Source organism: Colossoma macropomum, unplaced genomic scaffold (genome assembly GCF_904425465.1).
Source record: "Colossoma macropomum unplaced genomic scaffold, Colossoma_macropomum, whole genome shotgun sequence".
Lineage (NCBI taxonomy): Eukaryota > Metazoa > Chordata > Actinopteri > Characiformes > Serrasalmidae > Colossoma > Colossoma macropomum.
The window spans coordinates 6,428,520-6,450,814 of record NW_023494804.1 but is presented as its reverse complement, the minus strand read 5'-3'; the positions used below and the strand labels follow the sequence as shown (position 1 = coordinate 6,450,814).

The following is a 22,295-nucleotide window of genomic DNA, read 5'->3' as shown; positions in this document are numbered from 1 at the left end:
ACACAGTAAAACCTTATTTAGTAGCTTTGTCAAGATGCAACTTCTAGCTAACAGTTATGAAGCCTTAGCTATGCTAAAAAACAAGTGTGCTACCTGCATAATGACAGAGGAGCACTACAAAGCGGGGCGTTATGTGGATGATAAGGTAGCTCCAATTTTAGCTTAAATGTTTAAATAAGGTCTATCTGTGCCTTTTTAGTAAATTGTTGTTTTTAACTATAATTACGTAGATATTTGATAGACAGATGAGTTTAGAGATAATCCAACACCAGCTCTTGTAGCAATGTTAGATTAGCATCTCCCACCAGAGAAGTGGACGTCAGATATCAAACATGTCTTGGCTGATCGACTGCACATGGGGTAAGTGATAAATCGCATAAATTCTATTTTTTTTTTCAAGAAACTATTAATTTAAGCAGATGGTTTGCTTCACTTTCTGATGATCTTAGAGAAAACCTTGGAAACTCTGGAGAAGAGCGACTTTCCTACAGGAACGGCTGTGGACGCACTGGTAGCCAGAGACTTTGATCATTTGTCTGTTGGGCTGGACACAGACGGTACAGCCTGGAACCCTGCAAATAAGAAAGAAAATTAACATGAATGACTGTTCAAATTCCATAACAGTATGAAAAAGGGGATATAATGCTGTCATGGACTAGGGCTTGGAACATAAACACTTACCAGTTGGAAAAGGTCTTTGCTGAGCACAGTCTGATGGGATGACGGTCAGGGGTTCCACCTTGGTTTTCCATCCCTGTAAAAAGAGACATTTGTGGTACAATCATCCAAAAACATTGCGCTACACTTCAGTTCCCTTTTCTCATTACTGTATTAACTTGAAGAAAAATTCATAGCAGCTACTAAATAATCAGTGTTAAGCTCAATAACTGAATATGCCTTAGCACAGTACATCTTTTCACAAACAGAAGAAGTAAGATTCCAATATGGAATAATCTAACATTTGAAAATATGTCTGAGGATCTTACCTTAAGTCTGAGCTTGGGAAACCTAATTTTTGGTAATCTGAATGGAGGGATGCGCAGCCTCTTGGATGTGGCTGGTTTATCCTCATAGTCTGGACTTGACTGCAGGGTCTGGTTGAGTTGAGACGGACTGGCAACAAGTTCCCTGGATTCAACCTCACTGAACAGATCTGCAGGCAAAGATTCCACCACATGACTGACCAGCTCACTGGAAAGCTCTGCAAGTTTGCTCTCACTGCCCTGAGAGAATGTCAGCGTCTGGTTTTTGGTCTCACTCTGAAGTTCAGGCTTCATCCCAGTTGGTGTTGTTTCAGAGTGATGGTGGTTCGAAGAAAAGAGAGTCTTGGTCCCACAGCAGGAAATAAAGTCAAAGCACTGCTGGAGTAGCCTCAATGTGGTTGCCCTTATAAAGCCACTTACAATGTCTGACAGTGTTTTCTTGTTCAGAGGTCCAGGTGTGGAGCTGCTTCCGTGATCAGAAGTGGAGCTCTTCTCCTTCACATTGTCCAGACCAGCTGACCCCTCCAAGATTAGATTTTGTACTAGGGGGATCAGCTCATGGGAGTTCTGCTGAATGGACTCTTTGGATAAGATCCTGTCCAAAGTCTTCAAGACAGAATCTGGAGATGTCTCATCTGGCTCACATGCACCTGTGCTGATCAGCTTATCAGCAACCACTTCAAAAATGTCTGTGACAATGAGGTCACTGAATGATTCTGGACATGCAGCAGAGGACTTTGAAAGCTGCAACATGAACAGGAGGTCCAGATCTTCATCCAAAGTCTGCAGGAACTGTCTTGTTAGTGCTCCCATAGAATCACTGACTGCAGAGAGTGGCAGTTTGGCAGTGATGCTCTCAATGATGTTCTTCACCACGTTTCTGGAGCCTGACAGGAGGCTGTAACTGAGCTCAGCACTGTCGTGGGCAGTCATGGCTGCATCTGCTCTCGTCAGGAGGTTTCTCAAGAAAACGTCCTTCAGTGTAGCCTGGGTGGATTCCAGCACTTTTTCAGACACCATCCGCACTTTTTCTGCAAACACCAAGGTGTCAATGGATGGCTCGGCTAACACGCTCTTTAAGTTGCCTGTCACTGCATTTACAACTGCAGAGGCTGCAGTTAATGAGCTGCTTTCCAGCTTTGCGTCAAGTGCAGGAGGCGTGCTCAGATCCACACTTTCAAAACTTGAGTTGCTTGTAATCTCTGCCGTCTCATTCACAATGACATGGCTGATCCTTTGAGAGGCTTCAACCAGAAAAGCCTCACAGGAGAGCCTGAAAAGTGGTCGTGTCTTCATCTCAGTGAGGGACGAATCATCATTCCCATTCACTTTGCCATTGAAGATGATCGTCTCCAGCACTCTCTCACTGCGAGGTTTTCGTGTCCGGTACTCCTCCAGTTGCAGAGACTGGTAGATTGCAGTCGATGTTACCTCTGGGAACTTAGTGCCAATGGAAGAGACGAGGTTCATGGGAAGATCCTGAACTGTAGTGCCAACATCATTTTCGTCATTCACCCAACAGACTGCCAGACCTTTGGAAGTCGAGCTGATCTGTGAGGAACTACTCGGGCTTGGTGTCTTGCCAGCATCAGTATCTCTGTGTGTGGAGTACGAGCACAGCCTGATCAAGCTTTCGGTCGAGGAGGATTCAGAAGACGCTTTCCTCCAGGCGCCGAAACCATTAGTGGACTGTCCTAGGGTGGCTGCTTTGAACAGATCAGACTTAATTTTGTCATGAACAGCCTTGACAAAGTCAAACAGAGGTGTATCGGAACCAGTTTCTTTCGAATCCTCTGAGGTTCCCTCACTGCACACGTTCAGCATGCTCTCAAAAACAGTTGCCACAACCTTTGCTGTTACAAGAGGCAGCATCTCTTCCAGCTCATCGTGGATGTTAACAGGAGAGCCTTCAGAAGCACTCAGCTGGTCAGACATGGTGGACAGCTGAACAAAGTCCAGCATTTTACTCATCGTTGCAAACAGCAATTTCTGAGCAACGTCCTTCCTGGAGCTTCCGGTCAACAGTGATCCTTGACGGGATACCTCGGTAAGGGTGGAGTTCATCTAGTGCAAAAAAGACAGAAGACATATACATTTAAGCCTATAAGCTGAATGAAAGAATCAATAACAGAACATTTAATTGTTCAGGATTCTGTTTATCTATCTATCTATCTATCTATCTATCTTGTGTGGTCTATCTGTGTATCTCTCTATCTATCTATATGTCTGTCTGTGTGTCTATCTAGCTGCCTAGCTAACTAAGAAGATGAGAAAATGCCAATTTTTCACCCAAAGGTAAACGTGTCAGTCTTAGCAAACTGCCTAATTTTCTTCTGTAATCCCTGTGATCACAGTCTTATGAAAAAGTTTGAGCACCCGGTCAAATTACAAGTTTCGGTTGTTTTCTAAGTGAAATTACCATGTATTTGTTGAATATCACACATAAAAAACAACAAAAAATTAAACACAACAATTATTACAGCAATCTCATATTTAAGTTTGTTTCCTGTGGATGATGTGTTAACTTATTTTCACATAGAAAATCAACAAAACATCATTTAACCAGGGACGTATATGACTATAAACCCATCAAATGTAGGGAGAAACATGGAAGAAATCAGAAAGTTATAGTGACTAACCTGCATCAGCGAGTGATCCAAAAGAGTGGAGGTGAGATTGCACGTCATTTTCATGGCAAGCGTGTCCTTCATCCTTGGTAACAGCATGTTACGCACAGAACTGGTGACCTCTGAGTGGACGTTGCTGAAAATGCTGTCCTTTGTGATGCCAAACAAGAATCTGAGAGGCTCACTTCGGGGCGCTGTGCTAATATCACTGCAGCTCACCGAGGACAAACATTTCAGTCCACCAGCGGCTTATTGCCTTCATCCCGCCGGGATTTCCCAGTGCTCCTTGAGGAGAGAGAGACAAGAAATGGACATTTAATTTTTGATTTTAGTGGCACAATTCAAGCTCACTCCTCTGTATGAGCTCAGTTAATTCTTGTTCTGTTTCACCAGTTTGGATCCACACTTTCCACCAGGGTAAAAGTCTTGAGCGTTAACATACCTGAACGGTGAAACGGACATCAAAAGAAGAGAGCAGGAGCTTCCAGTAGAGGCGCTGCTACTGCTTCTCTGCTTTAAAACAGATCTCTGGCTCTCTCTGGAGATTCTGTCAGAGGGGGGAGGCACATGTCTCTCCACGCTCCACTCCATCGGGGCTGCTGAAGAGCGGGATATTTTCAGAGGAGAAGAGGTTCTGCTCCATGCTCCACTGTAACGCCGGAACAAACACCTCCTTCACAGCTGCTTCCACCCAGCCAGAGATTTTGTCCAGCACTGTACTGAAATCCTCCTTTGTCATCTGTTTTAATGTTTTAAAAGGGAATAAAAAGAGTAAAAATTATATTTAAGTCATAGTTTCACCGGAAATAAAAAGAACTTTTTAATTATATGGAGTCAACAGAGCTCAAATGGATGGGTCAGTCAATTTCAAATCATTTTCAATGTTATATGTAACAAACATGAAAGAAAAGGTACACACTTAAAGAAGATGGTGCTTCAAGGGTTCTTTAGTAAAGACAATGTTTCTATTTAGAATCATGAGTTCTATGTAGAACCATTTCATGCTTAATGGTTCTTTGCATGGTCAAATAGTTCAGAGTGATGGAGAACATGTTGTAGATGAAACATCAGATGATGCTGAAAATGGTTCTGTGTAGCATCAAACAATGTTCCTCTATTGTTACAAGATTGACATTGTAACAATAGCTGAACGCTTTTAGGTGCTATCTAGAACCATTTTCAAAAAACTTCACAATACATTCTCCATCAATCTGAAGAACCATTTCACCATATAAAGAACCACTTAAGTATAAAATGGTTCTGAATAGGACTAAAGAAACCTTAAAGAACCTTCTTTTTTATGTACGTGGGTATGGTTCTAATTGTAGCAGTTTAGACTTACAATGAGTGGAAGGTATAATGAATAAGGAGGTATAATGAATGGGTCTTTGGTGCTTCTGGACGACCAACACAAACATCACCTTAAAAACCTTCACGTACACAAACTGGACGTGGCTATTACCAAGCAGAACACAGTCAGAGAACTTCTTAGTCACGTTAGGGTCGACACAAATATGAATTTACAGCAGTTAGTAGTTCATGTTGACCTCTAACTGGAAAATTGTGTAACAAAGAATCAAAGACTCAACATTATTCCTGCACTTCATGTTACAACAGCCAATCACATCATTAGTAGCTGTAAACTCATCCCAGGTCATATTTTACTCTCCAAGCTAAATACACAGGCTTTTCAACATGATATACTTACACTAGCTGGCATTGCAGCCTTTATCTCACGCCATTTTCTGAAACAGAAAATAAAAACAAACATTTAATTACATGTACATAAGGATGTTGGTGAAAATATTGAAACGCTGATAGTTAAAGAGCGATTACTCACTCCTCAGTCAGAGTGACAGAGCTACTTCTGAGCTCCTGGCTGTCCACATCCTCGTTCAGCGCAATGCAACAAAACACTGTGGAGAAAGGAAAGACTGAGAAAACAAAAATAGCCATGTTACACTTTTATGCCTTTATTTTTATGCCTTTATTCTTACAGAGCAGAAACTAATGATACATAAATCACATTATATCAATTATTAAATATTCACTCTTATTCAGTCAGAACTGCACAGGAATTTGTACTTAAATATTGTATGTTATATATATACTGTATGAAAGTATTTCATACCTGACAAGCATTTTCTTTTAAATCTCTCCTTGATCTGTTTTCTCATGATGGAGGTCACACCACAGGTCTCAGAGGGGAGCTCATCCTCACTGCCTGCTGACCCTGACTGTCCAGCCTACAGCACAGAAAGACGATCTGTTCACAACCCGTTTGTTAACAGAACAAAACTCTTCACTTTTGTCACGTTTTACTTTTTACATAATTTGAAACTGTCAGCTTACAATTTTGTAAGTGAAAATATTTTAATATCTTCAACAAAGAACAAACGTAAATATGGCTTTTCTCTGCACATTTTCTGTTTGTTTGCTTAGTTTAGCTTAAAGGAAATGATGAATATAAAATATATAATTCTAAATTATAAAGTTCTAAGTGTGGTGTAACTTTTGCACAGGCCGTAAAGTGGGTCTCACCTCAGAGTCACCTCTCCCTGAGTCTGAGACTGTTTAGAGCTGAAAGTCCCCCTCATCCCCATCTACGGCCAGGAAACAGGATCAGAGAACCAGATAACACGGTTACCCAACAACACACCGGTTCAGCTTTAAGATTTTCCCGTTTTCAAGCCTTCAAAAGTTGAAAGAGCTCCTAAAAAACATTTGAAACCCAGTGACTGAACATAAACGCGCTGTTAGCTTGGCGCTAACATAACAGCAGTTAGCATTAGCATAGCAGATAAACTAAAGGCTACTTATAAAGGTAGACTTTTCCTTAAACGCTGCAGCGAAACACACTAACTCAGTATTTAGACGTTTCATCACAAGATCACTGAAAATGCTGTGCTTTCTCTGATATCATGCTGTGTTTATATAGTTTATTTAGCAAAAACAGGCATTTTATTTAATTAAAACTGTGAAGTATCTTAATATATACCACAGTTATTGTGAAAAATATATGTATATAAAATTAAAAATGTGCTTCTCATTATACATCTGTGATTCTTTTTTAAAAACTTGTTGCATACGAAATGTTTAGTAATGGAAACGGCATTTTGGAATGAAACTCTTTCACTGTTCAGCTGGAAACTGCAGCTATGTTTCTTCGCCAGCAGGTGGCAGCAATGACGTCTCTGTAGGTCAAGCAGCCACAGAGTCTTGAGTGAATATTTCTATGAAACCGTTTAAGCGAATAAAAAGTTGTTTTTTTTCCAACATAAAAGCATTTTTCTTACTTTTACAGGTGAATTGGTAAAAAATGCATATGATGGATTCTAAACACAATTTTCATTGCTGAAGTAATGTTTACGTGCTGTTGCCTGGAGGTCTGAGAGTTGTGGTTATGCTGGTGCGAATGACTTGTAAAACATGCCGCTGTATCTGCGGTGAAAGAGGACGGATTTGCAGATGCTGTTGTTACTGACGTCGTTGTAAAATAGGCTCTATTCATCGTTTGGTTTGGTGCTTACTTATTTGCAGTAAAACGTTTTGGTTTAAGAGTAGTAATGAGTTTGTGTTTCTCAGGAAAATTGTGTGATGCTGTTAATATTGTGGCCTCAGGCGTGTCTGTTCTGTTTGTTTACAAATGAGAAAGGTGTACATGTTCGTAACGATATTCATAATAGATTCACGTTGGCACCTCTTACACGAAGCTTAAGTCAGCTTCTTGTTTGCAAACCTCTTGTTCGAATTTTTCCCGTTCCACCTTAAATGGTGCATCAGCTGGCTTCTTGTTCGCATTTTCCCGTTCCACCTTAAATGGTGCTGCTTCAGGCAGCAGAAAATGACTGGAACGGGAAAACTCGAACAAGATGTCGAATTGGAAGCCAAGTTCAGCTTCGTCTCTCTTACTGTGTTTTTGGGGTTTATTTTATTTTTATGTGCATTAAGATCAGAAGTGATTCACACACTGATGGATTTGCTGCTGTGTGTGATTCTGTTTCTCGCACTAAACTCGGTTTTTAGCGTCAGGTGCAGACTGAATAATTTCCTGCTTGTCCGGACGGATAATTAGCACGATCAGTTATTAAAGACATAAAAGCTACCGAGAGCAGCCCAGATTAATCTGTGTCTGAGGGTTATAACTAAACTAACTTGGTGAGAATCGGTTGAGTAATAATGAAGTTGTGGCTGATTTAATCCTGAGACTCGTCATCTCTCAATACAAGGGAATTTGTTTACAAGCGGATCTTGACTGCTCCAACATGGCGGACGCATCGCCTCACATAGAGAACAACAGACAACGCAGCGTCTAGGAATGTACATCTATGGGAATATTCACTCAAGACTCCGTGGCTGCTTGACCTACAGAGACTACCGTCATTGCTGCCACCTGCTGGCGAAGAAAAATAGCTGCAGTTTCCAGCTGAACAGTTGAAGAGTTCCATTCCAAAATGTCGTTTCCATTACTAAACATTTCGTATGCAACACGTTTTAAAAAGAATCACAGATGTATGATGGGAAGCACATTTTTGTTTTTTTCTAAAGATGGTGTGTATGTTTCACAACAACAGTGATATTAAAATAATTCACAGTCTTAAATGTCTGTTTTTTTGTAGATACACAAAATAAACACAACAGTTTACATTCATGTTGTAACAGTATGACACTGCAGTATGACATGGGTAATAGTATAAACTGCATGGAGAGAATGAAACCAACAGAGCTTCTAGCAGTAGGTCGATGTGTATTAACTTGCTTTTTTGCATGCTTTATTAACAAATGAATTCCTTGTTGAAGAAAGCCTTTATTACCTTCATCTGTATTCATTAGTACATGCATTAGTTAATGCTGAGTAATTTAATCTTATGGTTGTTAATATATGACTTACTCATTTCTTCCTGATTAATGACTCATTACTTTCTTAGTAAATGCCTTAATTACTGGCAGGCTATGCACCCTTAAAATAGTGTTAACATGAATAATGAATAATTTTAGCACACACTGCCCGTATTATTATTTTTTTAAATCATGGCTACGTTCATATTTCACAAGAAATAAAAATAATGATATTTGTCATTAAATGAATTTGGACTAAAGTCTGCTGCCCAGTCACTGTAATCTGTTTAGGGGAATTTATACCCGTCAGTCATCTGGGATTTTTCTTCCTCATATTTCATCGCTGTATGACTCAAAGTGTTGCCCAATCTTTAGTCCTTATATATGTACATATTTAAATTGGTGCAGTTTTATTGGGGAAAAAATAGTTCTGGCAGGTTAAATTAAAAAGCAAACTAATTGCTTTTTTTTAATTTAGCAGTGGTTGATTAGCAAAATTATGCAGGTATGTGCTGATATCATACCAAGTAATTCATTTTAAGCTAATGAGATTATATAGTCAGAACTACTTGTTGTATAAAGACTGATACACAGTTGTAGTCTCACTAGATCAGAATTAATGTGGATGTCTGGTCTTGATCCTCAGACCAGAAGGTCTGGGCTTTCTATGCTTACAAGAATTGCACAGCGGTTTCCCAAGACCCTCAGCAGCATGGGCCTGCCCCCTAAAGTGAAGAAGATCAGCGCCGCCCTTTATGGCCAGGAGACTGGAAAGACGCTGTTCTTTGTTAACAAGTATTACTACAGGTAGGTAACATAAGAATATTATGTGAAGAAAAAACAAGAGCTTTTTCATAAACTCTTACTAATGAATCAAAACATTTTACAGCTATGATGAGATCAAGAAGAAGATGGACAAAGGTTACCCTAAACAGGTGTGTGTTGTTTCCCAGGAGTGACCGGAAAAGTCACTGCAGCTTTCCAGTACAGGAATCAGTATTTAACAAATTCAAAGGAACTCTAGAATAATCTGATTCATCAAATTGAACTAAAGTAAACTTAGTTGTTTTATAATCTCAGATCTTGTTCTCCACATTTTTTCAGGTTTCACCTACCTCTTCAGTGGACCACACGTGTTTGAGTTCGGCTATGGAAGACTCCTACAAGTGATTAATAACAACTACTTATTACCGTGCTAATAATTCAAGGTTATATACCACGCAGGCAGTGGTGCAGTAGAGCTGTAACAACATCTAAATTATAGAGTAAATTATTCAGTCATATATTTTATTTAACTGATTTAAGTTATATTTCAGTTCTCATAAAGTTTTGTTGTTTTACATCTTTTGTCTGTTTTATTGTCCTTGTAATTTTGGTTTACCTTTGAATACCTGAACTCTTCGAGTTACATTTTTAACCCTTGTGTGGTGTTCAGGTCTGTGGGACCCATTTTCAATGTTTACCAAAATAAAAAATGATGCAACTTATTATTATAATTTCAACCTCAGATTCTTTGGTCTTTGCTCATTTTCTGTGAAGAACATATAAAATAACCCATTTTCAGGGTCTTCACTCTGTTCACCCCCCACACATTTATATTACACATGTGGTGTTGGGTGAAGCAGCGGGGAGTAAAAGTGCGGAGGTGCTGTGTCCTTCACTCTGTTCTCCTCCTACATGGCCTGCTGTCAGTGTGTGTGTCTGTGTTTGTATATGTGTGTGTGTGTGAGAGAGGTGGACTACACAGACAGGCTGCTGACTGGCTACAGTTGCTAAAGGAGAACCCTACGCTGGACACTTATGATATTTTAAACATCTGATATTTTTACATGAATTGTTATGGCTGTATTGATTTCAAAAAACAATAATGCGGTGGGTCCAGCAGACCACTGAGTAACAACAACATCAACACCACACACGGGTTAATATTTTAATAAAACATTCATGGACACTTTAAAAGTACTGTGAGATTTCCTTTTTATGCACATGGTCTGTTTTTTACTTCAACACTTATGCATCTTGCAACTACACTCATTTGGTACACTCACTGTCCATTTTAATCAGGTCCACTTACCATATAGATGCACATGTAGTTCTACAATTACAAGAAAATACAGTTGGCCTAAGAAACCGTCATGAAGCAAGAGAACGACTAAGCCTCTGAGAGTACAATGTGTTTTTCATTGCTAATAAATTCTTCAAGCAACCAAAATGACACCTAGACATCACCAATGGAGTTCACTAAAACTGAATAGAGTACATTCCTGGTACTAATAGATGGAAGAGCTCTATTTTAATCACAAAGACATGGCTTAGAGCTGATTATGGAAAAGATTACAAACTTCTAATGTTCGTGCTCCTAGTGAGGTTGAAGAAAATCAATCAAACCATCCAGCTTTCAAAATATGACTTGGATAACATACTAGCTGTCTTCAAAGAAAATAACAGGAACCAGTTTCAGATGCTAGACATAACTGATAGAAAGTCAGAGGAGCTATGGATGGAACTCAAAGAGCTCATTAAAGATGAATCAGAGGAGAAGAAAGCATGTAACGTGGTGGCTCTTTTTATTCTCTTTATTCCAGATTGGCAAAGGAGTTAGACAGGGCTGCCAACTATCACTGTATTTGTTTATCCTGAATGGTGAACATACAGGGAGATTCACTCGAAAGAGGCCCCGAATATTCTGTTGTAACTCCGGTTAGGATGAAGCAATCTGCACCAAAAATACCTGCTACATATCTTGATTTATGTGTAATCGATTGCGTTCCATGCAATGCTGGAAGTGATCTCAGTTTTCTGCCAGACACATGAAGGGGTACGGGGGTCTGCACCCGGAAGTTGCAAACTGAGATTAAACGTCATGACGGCTGTCCGGTGCCGACCTCATCGCTCTGACGCAGGGGCATCCCAGCTTGTTCGAAGCTCCATATACTGAGGAGCACATTGCATGTTGTTTCGTTCAGATTGCTTTGTCCTTGCGAGACTTATTACAGAATATTTGGGGCCTCTTTCGAGTGAATCGCCCTGTATAATAATAGAAGCAGGACTGGAAGAAGAGGAACAAGGATTCAAGCTTGGTGGATGGGGCATGATGCAGAAGATACAACACTCACAGCGGATTATTAATCATCATTATCAGTTTTAATTATTCACTGACCACGTTTTGGCTGGCTAGTTAGTTAGTAAGTCAGTAAGTCAGTAAATATTGTTTGTATATCCCTCATTTTGTTGTGTATAGATCTACCTGTTCTTAGATGGACAGATGGAACAAACTTTTAAAGGAGGGAGGACTGCAGTGGGAGCACTGGGGTGTCGAGTGTGACTGTGAGGCAACTGCAAATGGTTTATATGTTGGGCCCCTTTGCAGAATTTCTCTTAGGGCCCCAGGCAGGTCACGACCAGCTCTGAGTAACTTATAAGGGTAAACAGCTCCCACAGAGACATTTCAGTTCATCTTGGTCTGTAGAACTTCTCTGCTTCTTCTGGGGAATCTGCATCTGGAATTCAACCCAAACCTCAACCCAATTTTATTAAAATAATAAAATGCCTGAAAACTTACGGCTTCAATGTGGAGGAGGGAAAACATGACCTACATGACTGTAGAAGATGCTAATAATGTCATGATGCTGACACAATCTTAGATGACATAATAGATGAGGGAACCGAACTGTAGAACTACTGTACGTAACCTGGATATTCAGCTTTTCTTAGTAAATATGATGAACCGTGGGTCACTGGACACTTCTCAAGCCAGTTACCTCATCATTGTGATACATGCTACACCGACCGGGCAATGAGCAAAGACATGTCCAAAACGTCAGCTGTCCACACCTTCAGCACAGTTTGGGGGGTCTACAGCCTGAACAGTGAAGAAGTACATGATTAGGATTTTCACAGAGTTTCAGTATCAACATCAAACCTCTTGGAGCTTCAGTTCTAATGATGAACGTGATGTCAGTGGATACAGATGCAAACTGAGAATGTGCCCAAATAATTGACCAGGCAGTTTGACCTTTTTATTAATGTGCAACTACAATATTGATAAATTACCATGCAAACATGCACATTTTCATAAACAAATTCTCTTATTTTTGAACATAAATTTGTTTAATTTTACATATCTTTTATAAGAATAATTCAATCTTCTTTGATAATTGATTTCATAATAATATTTTATTAATTACTCAATTATTTAACTCTCAAAAGAATTCTGTATTTTTATGGATGACATACCTCAAGGTGTGGTTACGCTACTGAAATGTACTAGCAGTAAAGTACAAAATGAGCTCTAACCTTCCACTCGAAATAAACATATCATCTACCTGTTTCCAAAAATCAAAGTCATTCCATATGTAATTCTTACTAGCAGTATTTTGTGGTAGAAATTCAATGGAAAAAAAAACAACTTTGGACTATTCCCTTCAGATATTTTATCACAAATAAAATTAAGGATGTTAATTACAAATTATTGCACAGAATACATATATGCATGAAGATGCATTACTTCAGTTTTACAATAGCTGTAAAGAAAAATACTGTGATCAACCTTCTTGTACTTTTTGCTAAATTTCAGATTCACAAAAGGAAATTTAACAAGCAACGTCTTTTTAAATTTTTGAAACTTTTTAAAATTTTTGAAACTCTTTTTAAAATTTTTGAAAATCAAACAATATCTACATAGTATTACTGCTTCAATCAGTAGTTATTTGATTGTGAATTTTGTTTTTTTGTTTTGTTTTGTTTTATTTTTCTTCACTCTGATTGGACATTTTGGTGTGTATTTCATTATATATGTGTGTAATAATGATAAACTATGTATTGGTATGCAAAAAAAATGAGCCCAAATAACCAGCATATTCTTTATCATTGTCCAGCCACTGAAGACGTGATGTATGAGGAGTTCTTAATCAGCTCTTTGCTGTGAGAAAACACAGCATATATGGTCAACTTTGGTGAGAGACAAACCTGGGCTTCTTTTGTCAGCGTGGAAATGAGGTCAATAATTTCTTAGAAAAAGCCCCCAGTAACACCTCATCAGACAGAATGTGCAATGGTTTCAATTAAAGACACCAAACACAGTAGCAGCCAACTGACCTGTATGAGTTACATCATTACACATTAACAGATGATGAAGGAAGCTGATTTTAAAGTACACCAGCTGGATTTCCCCAGCCAAAATAGCCTCACTACTACGAAAAACATCATCCATAGTAAAACTGTTCAAACTGATCCTTCACAACCAAATATATAATTTTTCCAGTTCTGCAACTGGTACTAAGTATATGAACTCCTTACAACCCCAGGCTTGTTACATACTAAGATTTATTATTCAGTACAGGGACTTCAACGCAAACTGGTTAAGCTATTGTTAGGTTATAAAAGTGTGTAGTAAAACTTTGTTCCTGCCAGCAGGCCCTAGATATATAAGGATTTATGCGGGATTGTAATTAATCTTTCTCCAAATACAACCCCAATTCCAAAAAAGTTGTGCAAAATGTAAAGAAATGTAAATTAAAACAGAATACAATGATTTGCAAATCTCATAGACCCATATTTTACTCACAATAGAACATAGAACACATATCAGATGTTGAAAGTGAGACATTTTACCATTTCATGAAAAATATTAACTCATTTAGAACTTGATGGCAGCAATGCATCTCAAAATTGTTGGGACAGGGCCGTGTCTACCATGACTGGGAATTAAAAGAGAACTTTGAGAGGCAGAGTCTCTCAGAAGCCAAAATGGGCAGAGGTTAACCAATCTGCGAAAAACTGCATCTAAAAATTGTGGAAAAATTTCAGAAAAATGTTCCTCAACGTAAAATTGCAAAGGCTTTGGATATCACACCATCTACAATACATAACATCATCAAAAGATTCAGAGAATCTGGAGAAATCCCTGTATGCAATGGACAAGGCTGACGGTCAGTATTGGATGCTTGTGATCTTCCGGCCCCCAGGGGCACTACATTAAAAATAGACATGATTCTGCACTGGAAATCACTGCATGGGCTCAGGAACACTTCCAGAAATCACTGTCTGTGAACACAGTTCGCAGTGCAATCCACAAATGCAAGTTAAAGCTGTATCATGCAAACAAGAAACCACATGTCAACATGACCCAGAAACGCTGCCGTCTTCTCTGGGCCAAAGCTCATTTAAAACGGACTGAGGCAAAATGTAAAAATTGTTCTGTGGTCAGATGAATCAAGATTTAAAATTCTTTTTTGGGAATGACGGACGCAGTGTCCTGCGGACTCAAGAGGAGAGGGACCATCCAGCTTGTTATCAGCGCACAGTTCAAAAGCCTGCATCTCTGATGGTATGGGGTTGCATTAGTGTCTATAGTGTGGGCAACTTATACACCTGGAATGGCACTATCAATGCTGAACAGTATGTAGAGGTTTTAGAACAACATATGCTCCCATCCAAACAACGTCTCTTTCAGGAAAGGCCTTGCATATTTCAGCAAGACAATGCTAAACCACAAACTGCATTCATCACAACAGCATGGCTTCGCAGAAGAAGAGTCTGGGTGCTGAACTGGCCTGCCTGCTGTCCAGACCTTTCTTTTTCTTGACTCTTGTGTACAGGGATTACTTCTGTTGAGCAGCTAGAATCCTATATCAGACAAGAATGGGACAACATTCCTCTCCCAAATTGGTCTCCTCACTTCCCAGATGTTTACAGACTGTTGTTAAAAGAGGGGGGATGCTACATATTGGTAGACATGGCCCTGTCCCAACTTTTCTGAGATGTGTTGCTGCCATCAAGTTCTAAATGAGTTAATGTTTTTCATGAAATGGTAAAATGTCTCACTTTCAACATCCGATATGTGTTCTGTTTTCTACTGTGAATAAAATATGTGCCTGAGATTTGCAATGCATTGCATTGTTTTATTTACATAAATTTACATTTTACACAGCGTCCCAACTTTTTTTGGAATTAGGGTTGTATGAATATAAATATAAATATTAATATAAAATTAAATATAAAATAATTGTAGACTTAAAATATACCCGTTGTGGGAGTCGTAGGCATGATGTAAAAAATATGATTTGTTTAGTCATTCCTAGCCTATAAAATTTAATAAAAAAAATAAAAAAATATATTTAAATTAATGTTCAAGCACAGAACGGATCCTCATTGCTATGTAAATATTGTCAGTATACTTTGCCGAAGCACAAAGCACAATTTTCGTAGGCTATTAAAAGGAATTTACGCCAGTCATCTCTAACTTCCTTCCTCATTTTTCATTACTGTATGACTCAAAGTGTTGCTCAGTCTGTTGTCGTTGATCGTATAAAAGCAGGCACTGAACTCCAAACAGCATCAGCTTCTTGAAAGAGCAGCAACATGAAGGCTTTCTATCAGCTCTGCATTCTCATTGGCCTGGTGATCAAGACTCACTCAGGTCCAGTACCGCCACCTATTGGCAAGGAGGAGGAGGACCTGGCAAAGGTAAGAACTTTAATTACTGCAGCTTAGAAATGCACTGGCTTTGATTCAGTCAGATTTCTAACTGCAGATCATGTCAATCTCACCAGAATTACCTGAAGAAGCTGTATAACATGAAAGAGGAGCACACACGGTCCGCTCGGTCCACTGACCACTCAGTCAGTGAGATGAGTGAGAAGCTGAGAGAGATGCAGGAGTTTTTCGGGCTGAAAGTGACCGGAACTCTGGACTCTGAGACACTGGAGGTGATGAAGAAGCCTCGCTGTGGGGTTCCAGATGTGGCTGCGTATGCTGTTGTTCCTGGATACTACAAATGGAAAACAAACCAGCTGACCTACAGGTACTTAGCAGGTGTTAGCCCTGTTGCTAAGGGCTAAAAGGTTCCTCTCAGTGTTTCTATTGTAATCTGTATATTGTGTTTTTATAGACTAAAGTATCGACACTGACTATTGTCCTGTGTTTTAGCTCAGTGGTATCTTTATCTTAATGAGAGCTCTTCCAAGCAGACAACAGTGTTTCTTCCTCAGGCTATTAGAGAGTTTCTCCTTCCCACAGTCATCATAGTCTGGCTCATTAGAGAAACAGGGCCCAGGTTTCTGTAAAGCTGTTGTTTAAAGGGGTCAGTAAGAGAAGTTTTGTGATTTCTTTCCACCACAGGATTAAGAACTACACTCCTGACATGTCTCAGGCTGAAGTGGACAGTTCTATTGAGAGAGCTTTAAAAGTCTGGGCTGACGTCACTCCCCTCCGGTTCACCCGCATTTACAGTGGTGTAGCCGACATCATGATCTCCTTCGGTGTCAGAGGTCAGTCTCCCGCTTAATTCCCACCAAAAAAAATTTTCCCAGTTAACTTTAGGGATTAATGCTGGTACCTCCCCACTGAAAAACAGCTTAGACTAGCATGGATTCCATGCTGGTCTAAACTGGTTTATGCTGGTTTTAGCTGGTTTGGTGCTGGTTTAGCTGGTCACCTAGCATGGTCTTTCTGGCTGACCAGCATACCAGCATCCAAACCACAATACATAGCTGTTGTTGGAAGAAAACCTCGTATCTCCAAAATGGTAAATTTACAGAAGACAGAAAAAAACATGCTTTACTTTTAATGTAAGTCAATGGAACAACCAGTCAATGGAAGAATTTTTTTCCAAGTCATTCTGGGCTGTTTCTTTTGGTCCATTCTTCATGAAGTTTACACACAATGTAAAGGGCAACAGGCATTTTCAGATTATGACAAAAAGTGAAAAACCACAAAATGATGATGCAGAGTTTTTTCCGACAACAGCATTATGCTGGTTTTGGTGGTGACCAGCAATGCTGGCCTAAGCTCGTTTCTCTAGCAGGGCTCTTACTGGCAAGATTACTGCAGCATCAGACTCTGTTGAACAGAGGAGTCTCTCACAAAGCAGGATTTCTGAGTTAGTCAGACAACTAAAGCCAAAATTTGAGAACTGTCCAACACGACTGTCCTTCAACTGTTCTACATTGAGCAGGCTTCACTTTAGGCTTCAGTTATCTGGCCAAAATTTGTGATACACCCCCAAGTTCTTGTTGACAGGGTAGATTAAAGATGGCATCATTTCTCACAGGCAGATTCTCGTCAGAGCTCATATCTTCAGGTTCCCAGAAACAAAGCAAATGTTTTCTTTTTCCAGATCATGGCGATGGCTACCCATTTGATGGACCAAATGGTTTCTTGGCTCATGCCTTTTTCCCTGGTACTGGCATTGGTGGAGACGCCCACTTTGATGATGATGAGTCCTTTACCTTCTCATCTTTTAATGGTGAGAATGAACATGTGTTTACACTTGAAACATTCACAGTACAACATACAATACAACGCCATGTATGCCAACGTTTATTGGTCTGCTACAGGATACAACCTGTTCCTGGTGGCTGCCCATGAATTCGGACATGCCTTGGGCCTTGAACATTCCGGGGATCCCGGTGCTCTGATGTATCCTATGTACAGCTTCAGAGACATTAAGACGTTTGTTCTGCCCCAAGATGATGTCAATGGAATTCAGGCTATCTATGGTAAGTTCTAATTAAAGTCAAACATGTAACTTCATGTTTTGTCCAATATTTAATTAACAAGGTGAATATAATTCAACAGGCCCAAACACTGAAGTACCTGTTGACCCTGAAGAGCCTAAACCCACAGCTCCAGTCACCCCTAACGCCTGTGACCCTAAACTGGTCCTGGATGCAGTTACGATGCTGCGGGGAGAGATGCTCTTCTTTAAAAATGGGTACAGATTGAACTAAATAAAACGTTACATGATCTCTTAAGAGGATTTAGGTCTGACCATCTGATACCGAATTTATTTTTCAGCCTCTTCTGGCGTAATCAGCCACTCAGTTACCAGTCTGAGCAACATCTGATCAAGAGCCTCTGGCCTCAGGCTCCAGATAATATCGACGCTGCTTATGAGAGTCCATCAGACGACTTGGTGTACCTCATTAAGGGTAAGATAACTGGACATGAGTAGAAATGTTGTATTGCTTTTACACAACAGCTTTGAAGTTCTGGCAGCTTAGAGTAAAGCAACCATTGTTGTTTTGTAGCAGTGGGTGATCAGAAAAATTATACAAGTATGGAGGAAAAAATTGTGCTTTTATGTGGCCCAGTATTTTTTTTTTAATCTAATCAGAGTGTATGGTCAGAACTAGTTGGAATATGACTCATATATAACATATAAAGTCATAGTCTTATTAGTTAAGAATTAATGTGGATGTCTGGTCTTGACCCTCAGGTCAGAAGGTTTGGGCTTTCTATGGTTATGACATTGCAAAGGGGTTTCCCAAGACCCTAAGCAGCATGGGCCTGCCCCCTAAAGTGAAGAAGATCAGCGCCGCCCTTTATGACGAGGAGACTGGAAAGACGCTGTTCTTTGTTAATAACCGTTATTACAGGTAAGTAACACCAGAATATTTGGTAATACAAGAGCTTTTTCACAGACTGTTACTAACTAATGGAAACATTTTACAGCTACGATGAGACCACAAAGAGGATGGACAAAGGTTACCCTAAACGGGTGGAAGACGGCTTCCCAGGAATGACCAGAAAAGTCACTGCAGCTTTCCAGTACAGGGGTCAGTATTTAACAAATGCAAAGAAACTCCTGAATAATCGGACTCGTCAAATTGGACTAAAATAAACCAGTTTGTTTTAGAATTCTGACATCTTGTTCTTCATCTTTTTTCAGGTTTCACCTACCTCTACAGCGGACCACGCATGTTTGAGTTTGGCTATGGAAGACTCCTACGTGTGCTTAATAACAACTATTTCTTACCATGTTAATCATTGAGGTCTATATACCACGCAGGCAGTGGTGCAGCAGAGCCATGGCAACATCTAAATTATAGAGTAAATTATTGAGTAAATTATTCAGTTCTATATTTTATTTAACTGATTTAAATTATTTTTCATTTCTCAGACAGTTTTGTTGTTTTATGTGAACTTTTGTCTATTTAATTGTTATTTTTCTTGTCCTTTAAATACCTGCAACTCTTTGATACACTTTTTTATTTTAATAAAATGCTCATGGACCATTTAAAAGAACTGTGAGATTGATTTTTATGCACATTTCCAAATATTCCCTATGTTGCTGGAAACTAAAGGCACTAAGGAAGCCTAAGGAGAACACATAAAAACAAAAGGAACGGACTTCCATCAATCCAACTGTGGAAGCAACAGGGAACATCTGTTTCATTATGAGCTGTTCTTAACTTCAACACTTATGTTTCTGCAAACTACACTCACTTCGTACACCCACCTTGTATCTACACTCACTGTCCGTTTTATCAAGTCCACTTACTATATAGATACACTGTGTTTCTACAATTACCGACCATAGTCCATCTATTTCTCTGCATCATCTAGCCAGTTCATCAATGGTCAGGATTTCCACTGGACCACCACTAAGCAGATATTATGTGGGTGATGGACATGCTTTATGTATTATACTAAGAAAATAACTTAAAGGAGCAGTATACAGTTTCGCAGAGTGATTGGTGATATTTGAACTCAACAGAAAAAGAAACACAGAGCTCCCTTCAGAAACTCCGCCCCCCCATGGACCCGCATTGCTGAAAGAGTGGCTCTCATTAGAACAATCAGTGGTTCAGGTTAATATATTCCTTCAGTGTTACATATTCACTAGTTGCAAAGCTTAAACATTATTTTTTTATTTTTTTAAGGGAAAGAATGTTTTTACTAATCAGTTTGTCAACTTTGTTAAGGACAAACTGTGTGTGATAACAGTCATTCGATTGATTGAATCCTGCACTTCAAGTAAAACACAATTTTAAGGGCTTGTGATTCTATTCTGCCAAATATACAATGAATACAATTAATTTTAAGAATTGATTTTTTTCAGATATACATGTGATATATTCAGCTCTGCCTTTAAAAACAGAAGTAAAACATAAAATAATAAATCATAAATCATAAAAAAGGATCACTTTAATAGTTTTAAGAGATGTCTCGCAAAACTCCAAACTGTGTAGATGTGCGGTATACTTATCAGAAGTACTATTTCAGGTATTTTAAATTTAAAAAATGAGGTGTAACATAATTGACCCTCAGCTGATGCAACTAACATAGTTGACTGGACACATTATTAACCATCAGCAATATGTTTATTTTAAGGCAGCAGTACAAAATTCTACTAAAACTTTCAATACATAAAGAATTCAATGATAAAACACTAATTTCTAAATTCAGACAAAATAATCAATACATTTTAAATGTATTAACAAGCAAAACAAAACAACATATTACAACATGTTTCACTGTATTGGATTCAGCATAGTGTTTTTTGTATGCTCTTTAGTGGCACAGCATATTCACACAGTGGGAATTTAAAATGTATTGAGTATTTTGTATGAATTTAGTGATTCATTATTCATCAGTAACTGGTGCTTTTTATTCATACATTCAGAATTTATTTAGAGTCATTCAGCTCATACAGAATAGTCTAAATAGTTTACATTACATTGAGAAATTTGACAGTCACTTATATGTCAGACAAAAAATGAAAGAACTGTTATAGAAGAGAAACAAGTAAAGAACAGTTTTAAAGTAGTGTTTTTGTAATGGGTTCAAACTAGTGCATGGGTCCAAGTGAAGCCCGACCCAAAAAATAAATATATAAAAAAAACAGCAAAGTAATTTCAATATTTAAATAATATGTATAAAAATGAATAAATGCCCTTCTCGCAGGATCAGCATCCTGCCAAGCCCTGTATCTTTGCTGTTTCTCAGCTGCTGACGTCTATTAAAAACCACTGGATTTTTTAAAAAATGTGTTGATGAAGAAGTTGGGGAAGTTGTGCCCATATGAATGTGTTGTGACACATGTAGACTGATATTGATAATGATATCATAATGATGAAGACTACCAGGTAACTTAGCTGACAGATAACATAGTTGACAATTTCCCTATTTTCACCCATAACTTCAGTGGTAGGCCTTGTCTTGCTGACCACAAGTCATTTTCATGAACACACTATTCTCTAATTTGAATATATAATTGAATTAAAATCATGAAAATTGTAACCAATAAAAATGTTTGTAACATACACTCACTGACAAAGTGCTATTATGGATAAAATATTGAAAAAAATAAGAGGACGCTCACCACAGTGTGTTCAATATGGCCGCCACAGAGGAAAATTACCTCATGTGATGCTGTTCAGAGCCAGTGTATGAGGAGCCTGGCCACTTCCTATTTCACCCGTTATATCAAAAACAGGACTGCTAAACAGCAGAGGGTGCCCATGAGCGAGTCCTCAATGAATGGGAGTAAATGGAGCTCAATGGCTAAAAACAGAAAGTTAAAATAGTTTCTAATCACTCGCCCAAAACTTTCCTTTAATATTAGAAAATAGAAGGATGTATTTCACTAAAACAGCAAAGATGTACATATTTCCTTTCATCTACAGCAACAGGGTTTTGGGCAGCAGAACAGTTCTCAGTTCTCAGCACTGGTCATGTTATCAGGACAAACTACAAACCGGATTCCAAAAAAGTTGGGACACTAAACAAATTGTGAATAAAAACTGAATGCAATGATGTGGAGGTGCCAACATCTAATATTTTATTCAGAATAGAACACAAATCACAGATCAAAAGTTTAAACTGAGAGAATGTATCATTTTAAGGGAAACATATGTTGTTTCAAAATTTCATGGCGTCAACAAATCCCAAAAAAGTTGGGACAAGTAGCAATAAGTGGCTGGAAAAAGGAAATTGAGCATATAACGAACAGCTGGAAGACCAATTAACACTAATTAGGTCAATTGACAACATGATTGGGTATAAAAAGAGCTTCTCAGAGTGTCAGTGTCTCTCTGAAGCCAAGATGGTAAGAGGATCA

The 22,295-nt window shown here is 38.8% G+C and overlaps 1 protein-coding gene across 1 annotated transcript; it reads left to right on the top strand.

Annotated features, from left to right (window-relative positions):
* The first annotated feature begins 15,809 nt into the window (after positions 1-15,809).
* LOC118824569 (collagenase 3-like) lies at positions 15,810-19,430 on the top strand. Its single transcript, XM_036594819.1, has 10 exons — positions 15,810-15,916; positions 16,003-16,253; positions 16,571-16,719; positions 17,568-17,696; positions 17,788-17,949; positions 18,029-18,164; positions 18,248-18,381; positions 18,669-18,828; positions 18,905-19,008; positions 19,122-19,430. The coding sequence occupies exons 1-10, from the start codon at positions 15,812-15,814 to the stop codon at positions 19,214-19,216; spliced, it is 1,425 nt and encodes a 474-aa protein (XP_036450712.1). The 5' UTR covers positions 15,810-15,811; the 3' UTR covers positions 19,217-19,430.
* The last annotated feature ends 2,865 nt before the right edge of the window (positions 19,431-22,295 follow it).

Excerpts from the sequence above, each read along its gene's own strand:
- LOC118824569 (XM_036594819.1), top strand. The coding sequence starts at position 15,812 with ATGAAGGCTTTCTATCAGCTCTGCATTCTCATTGGCCTGGTGATCAAG. Across the intron at positions 17,950-18,028 it reads TGGAATTCAGGCTATCTATG|GCCCAAACACTGAAGTACCT; the intron begins GTAAGTTCTAAT and ends ATAATTCAACAG. Across the intron at positions 18,165-18,247 it reads ATGCTCTTCTTTAAAAATGG|CCTCTTCTGGCGTAATCAGC; the intron begins GTACAGATTGAA and ends TTTATTTTTCAG.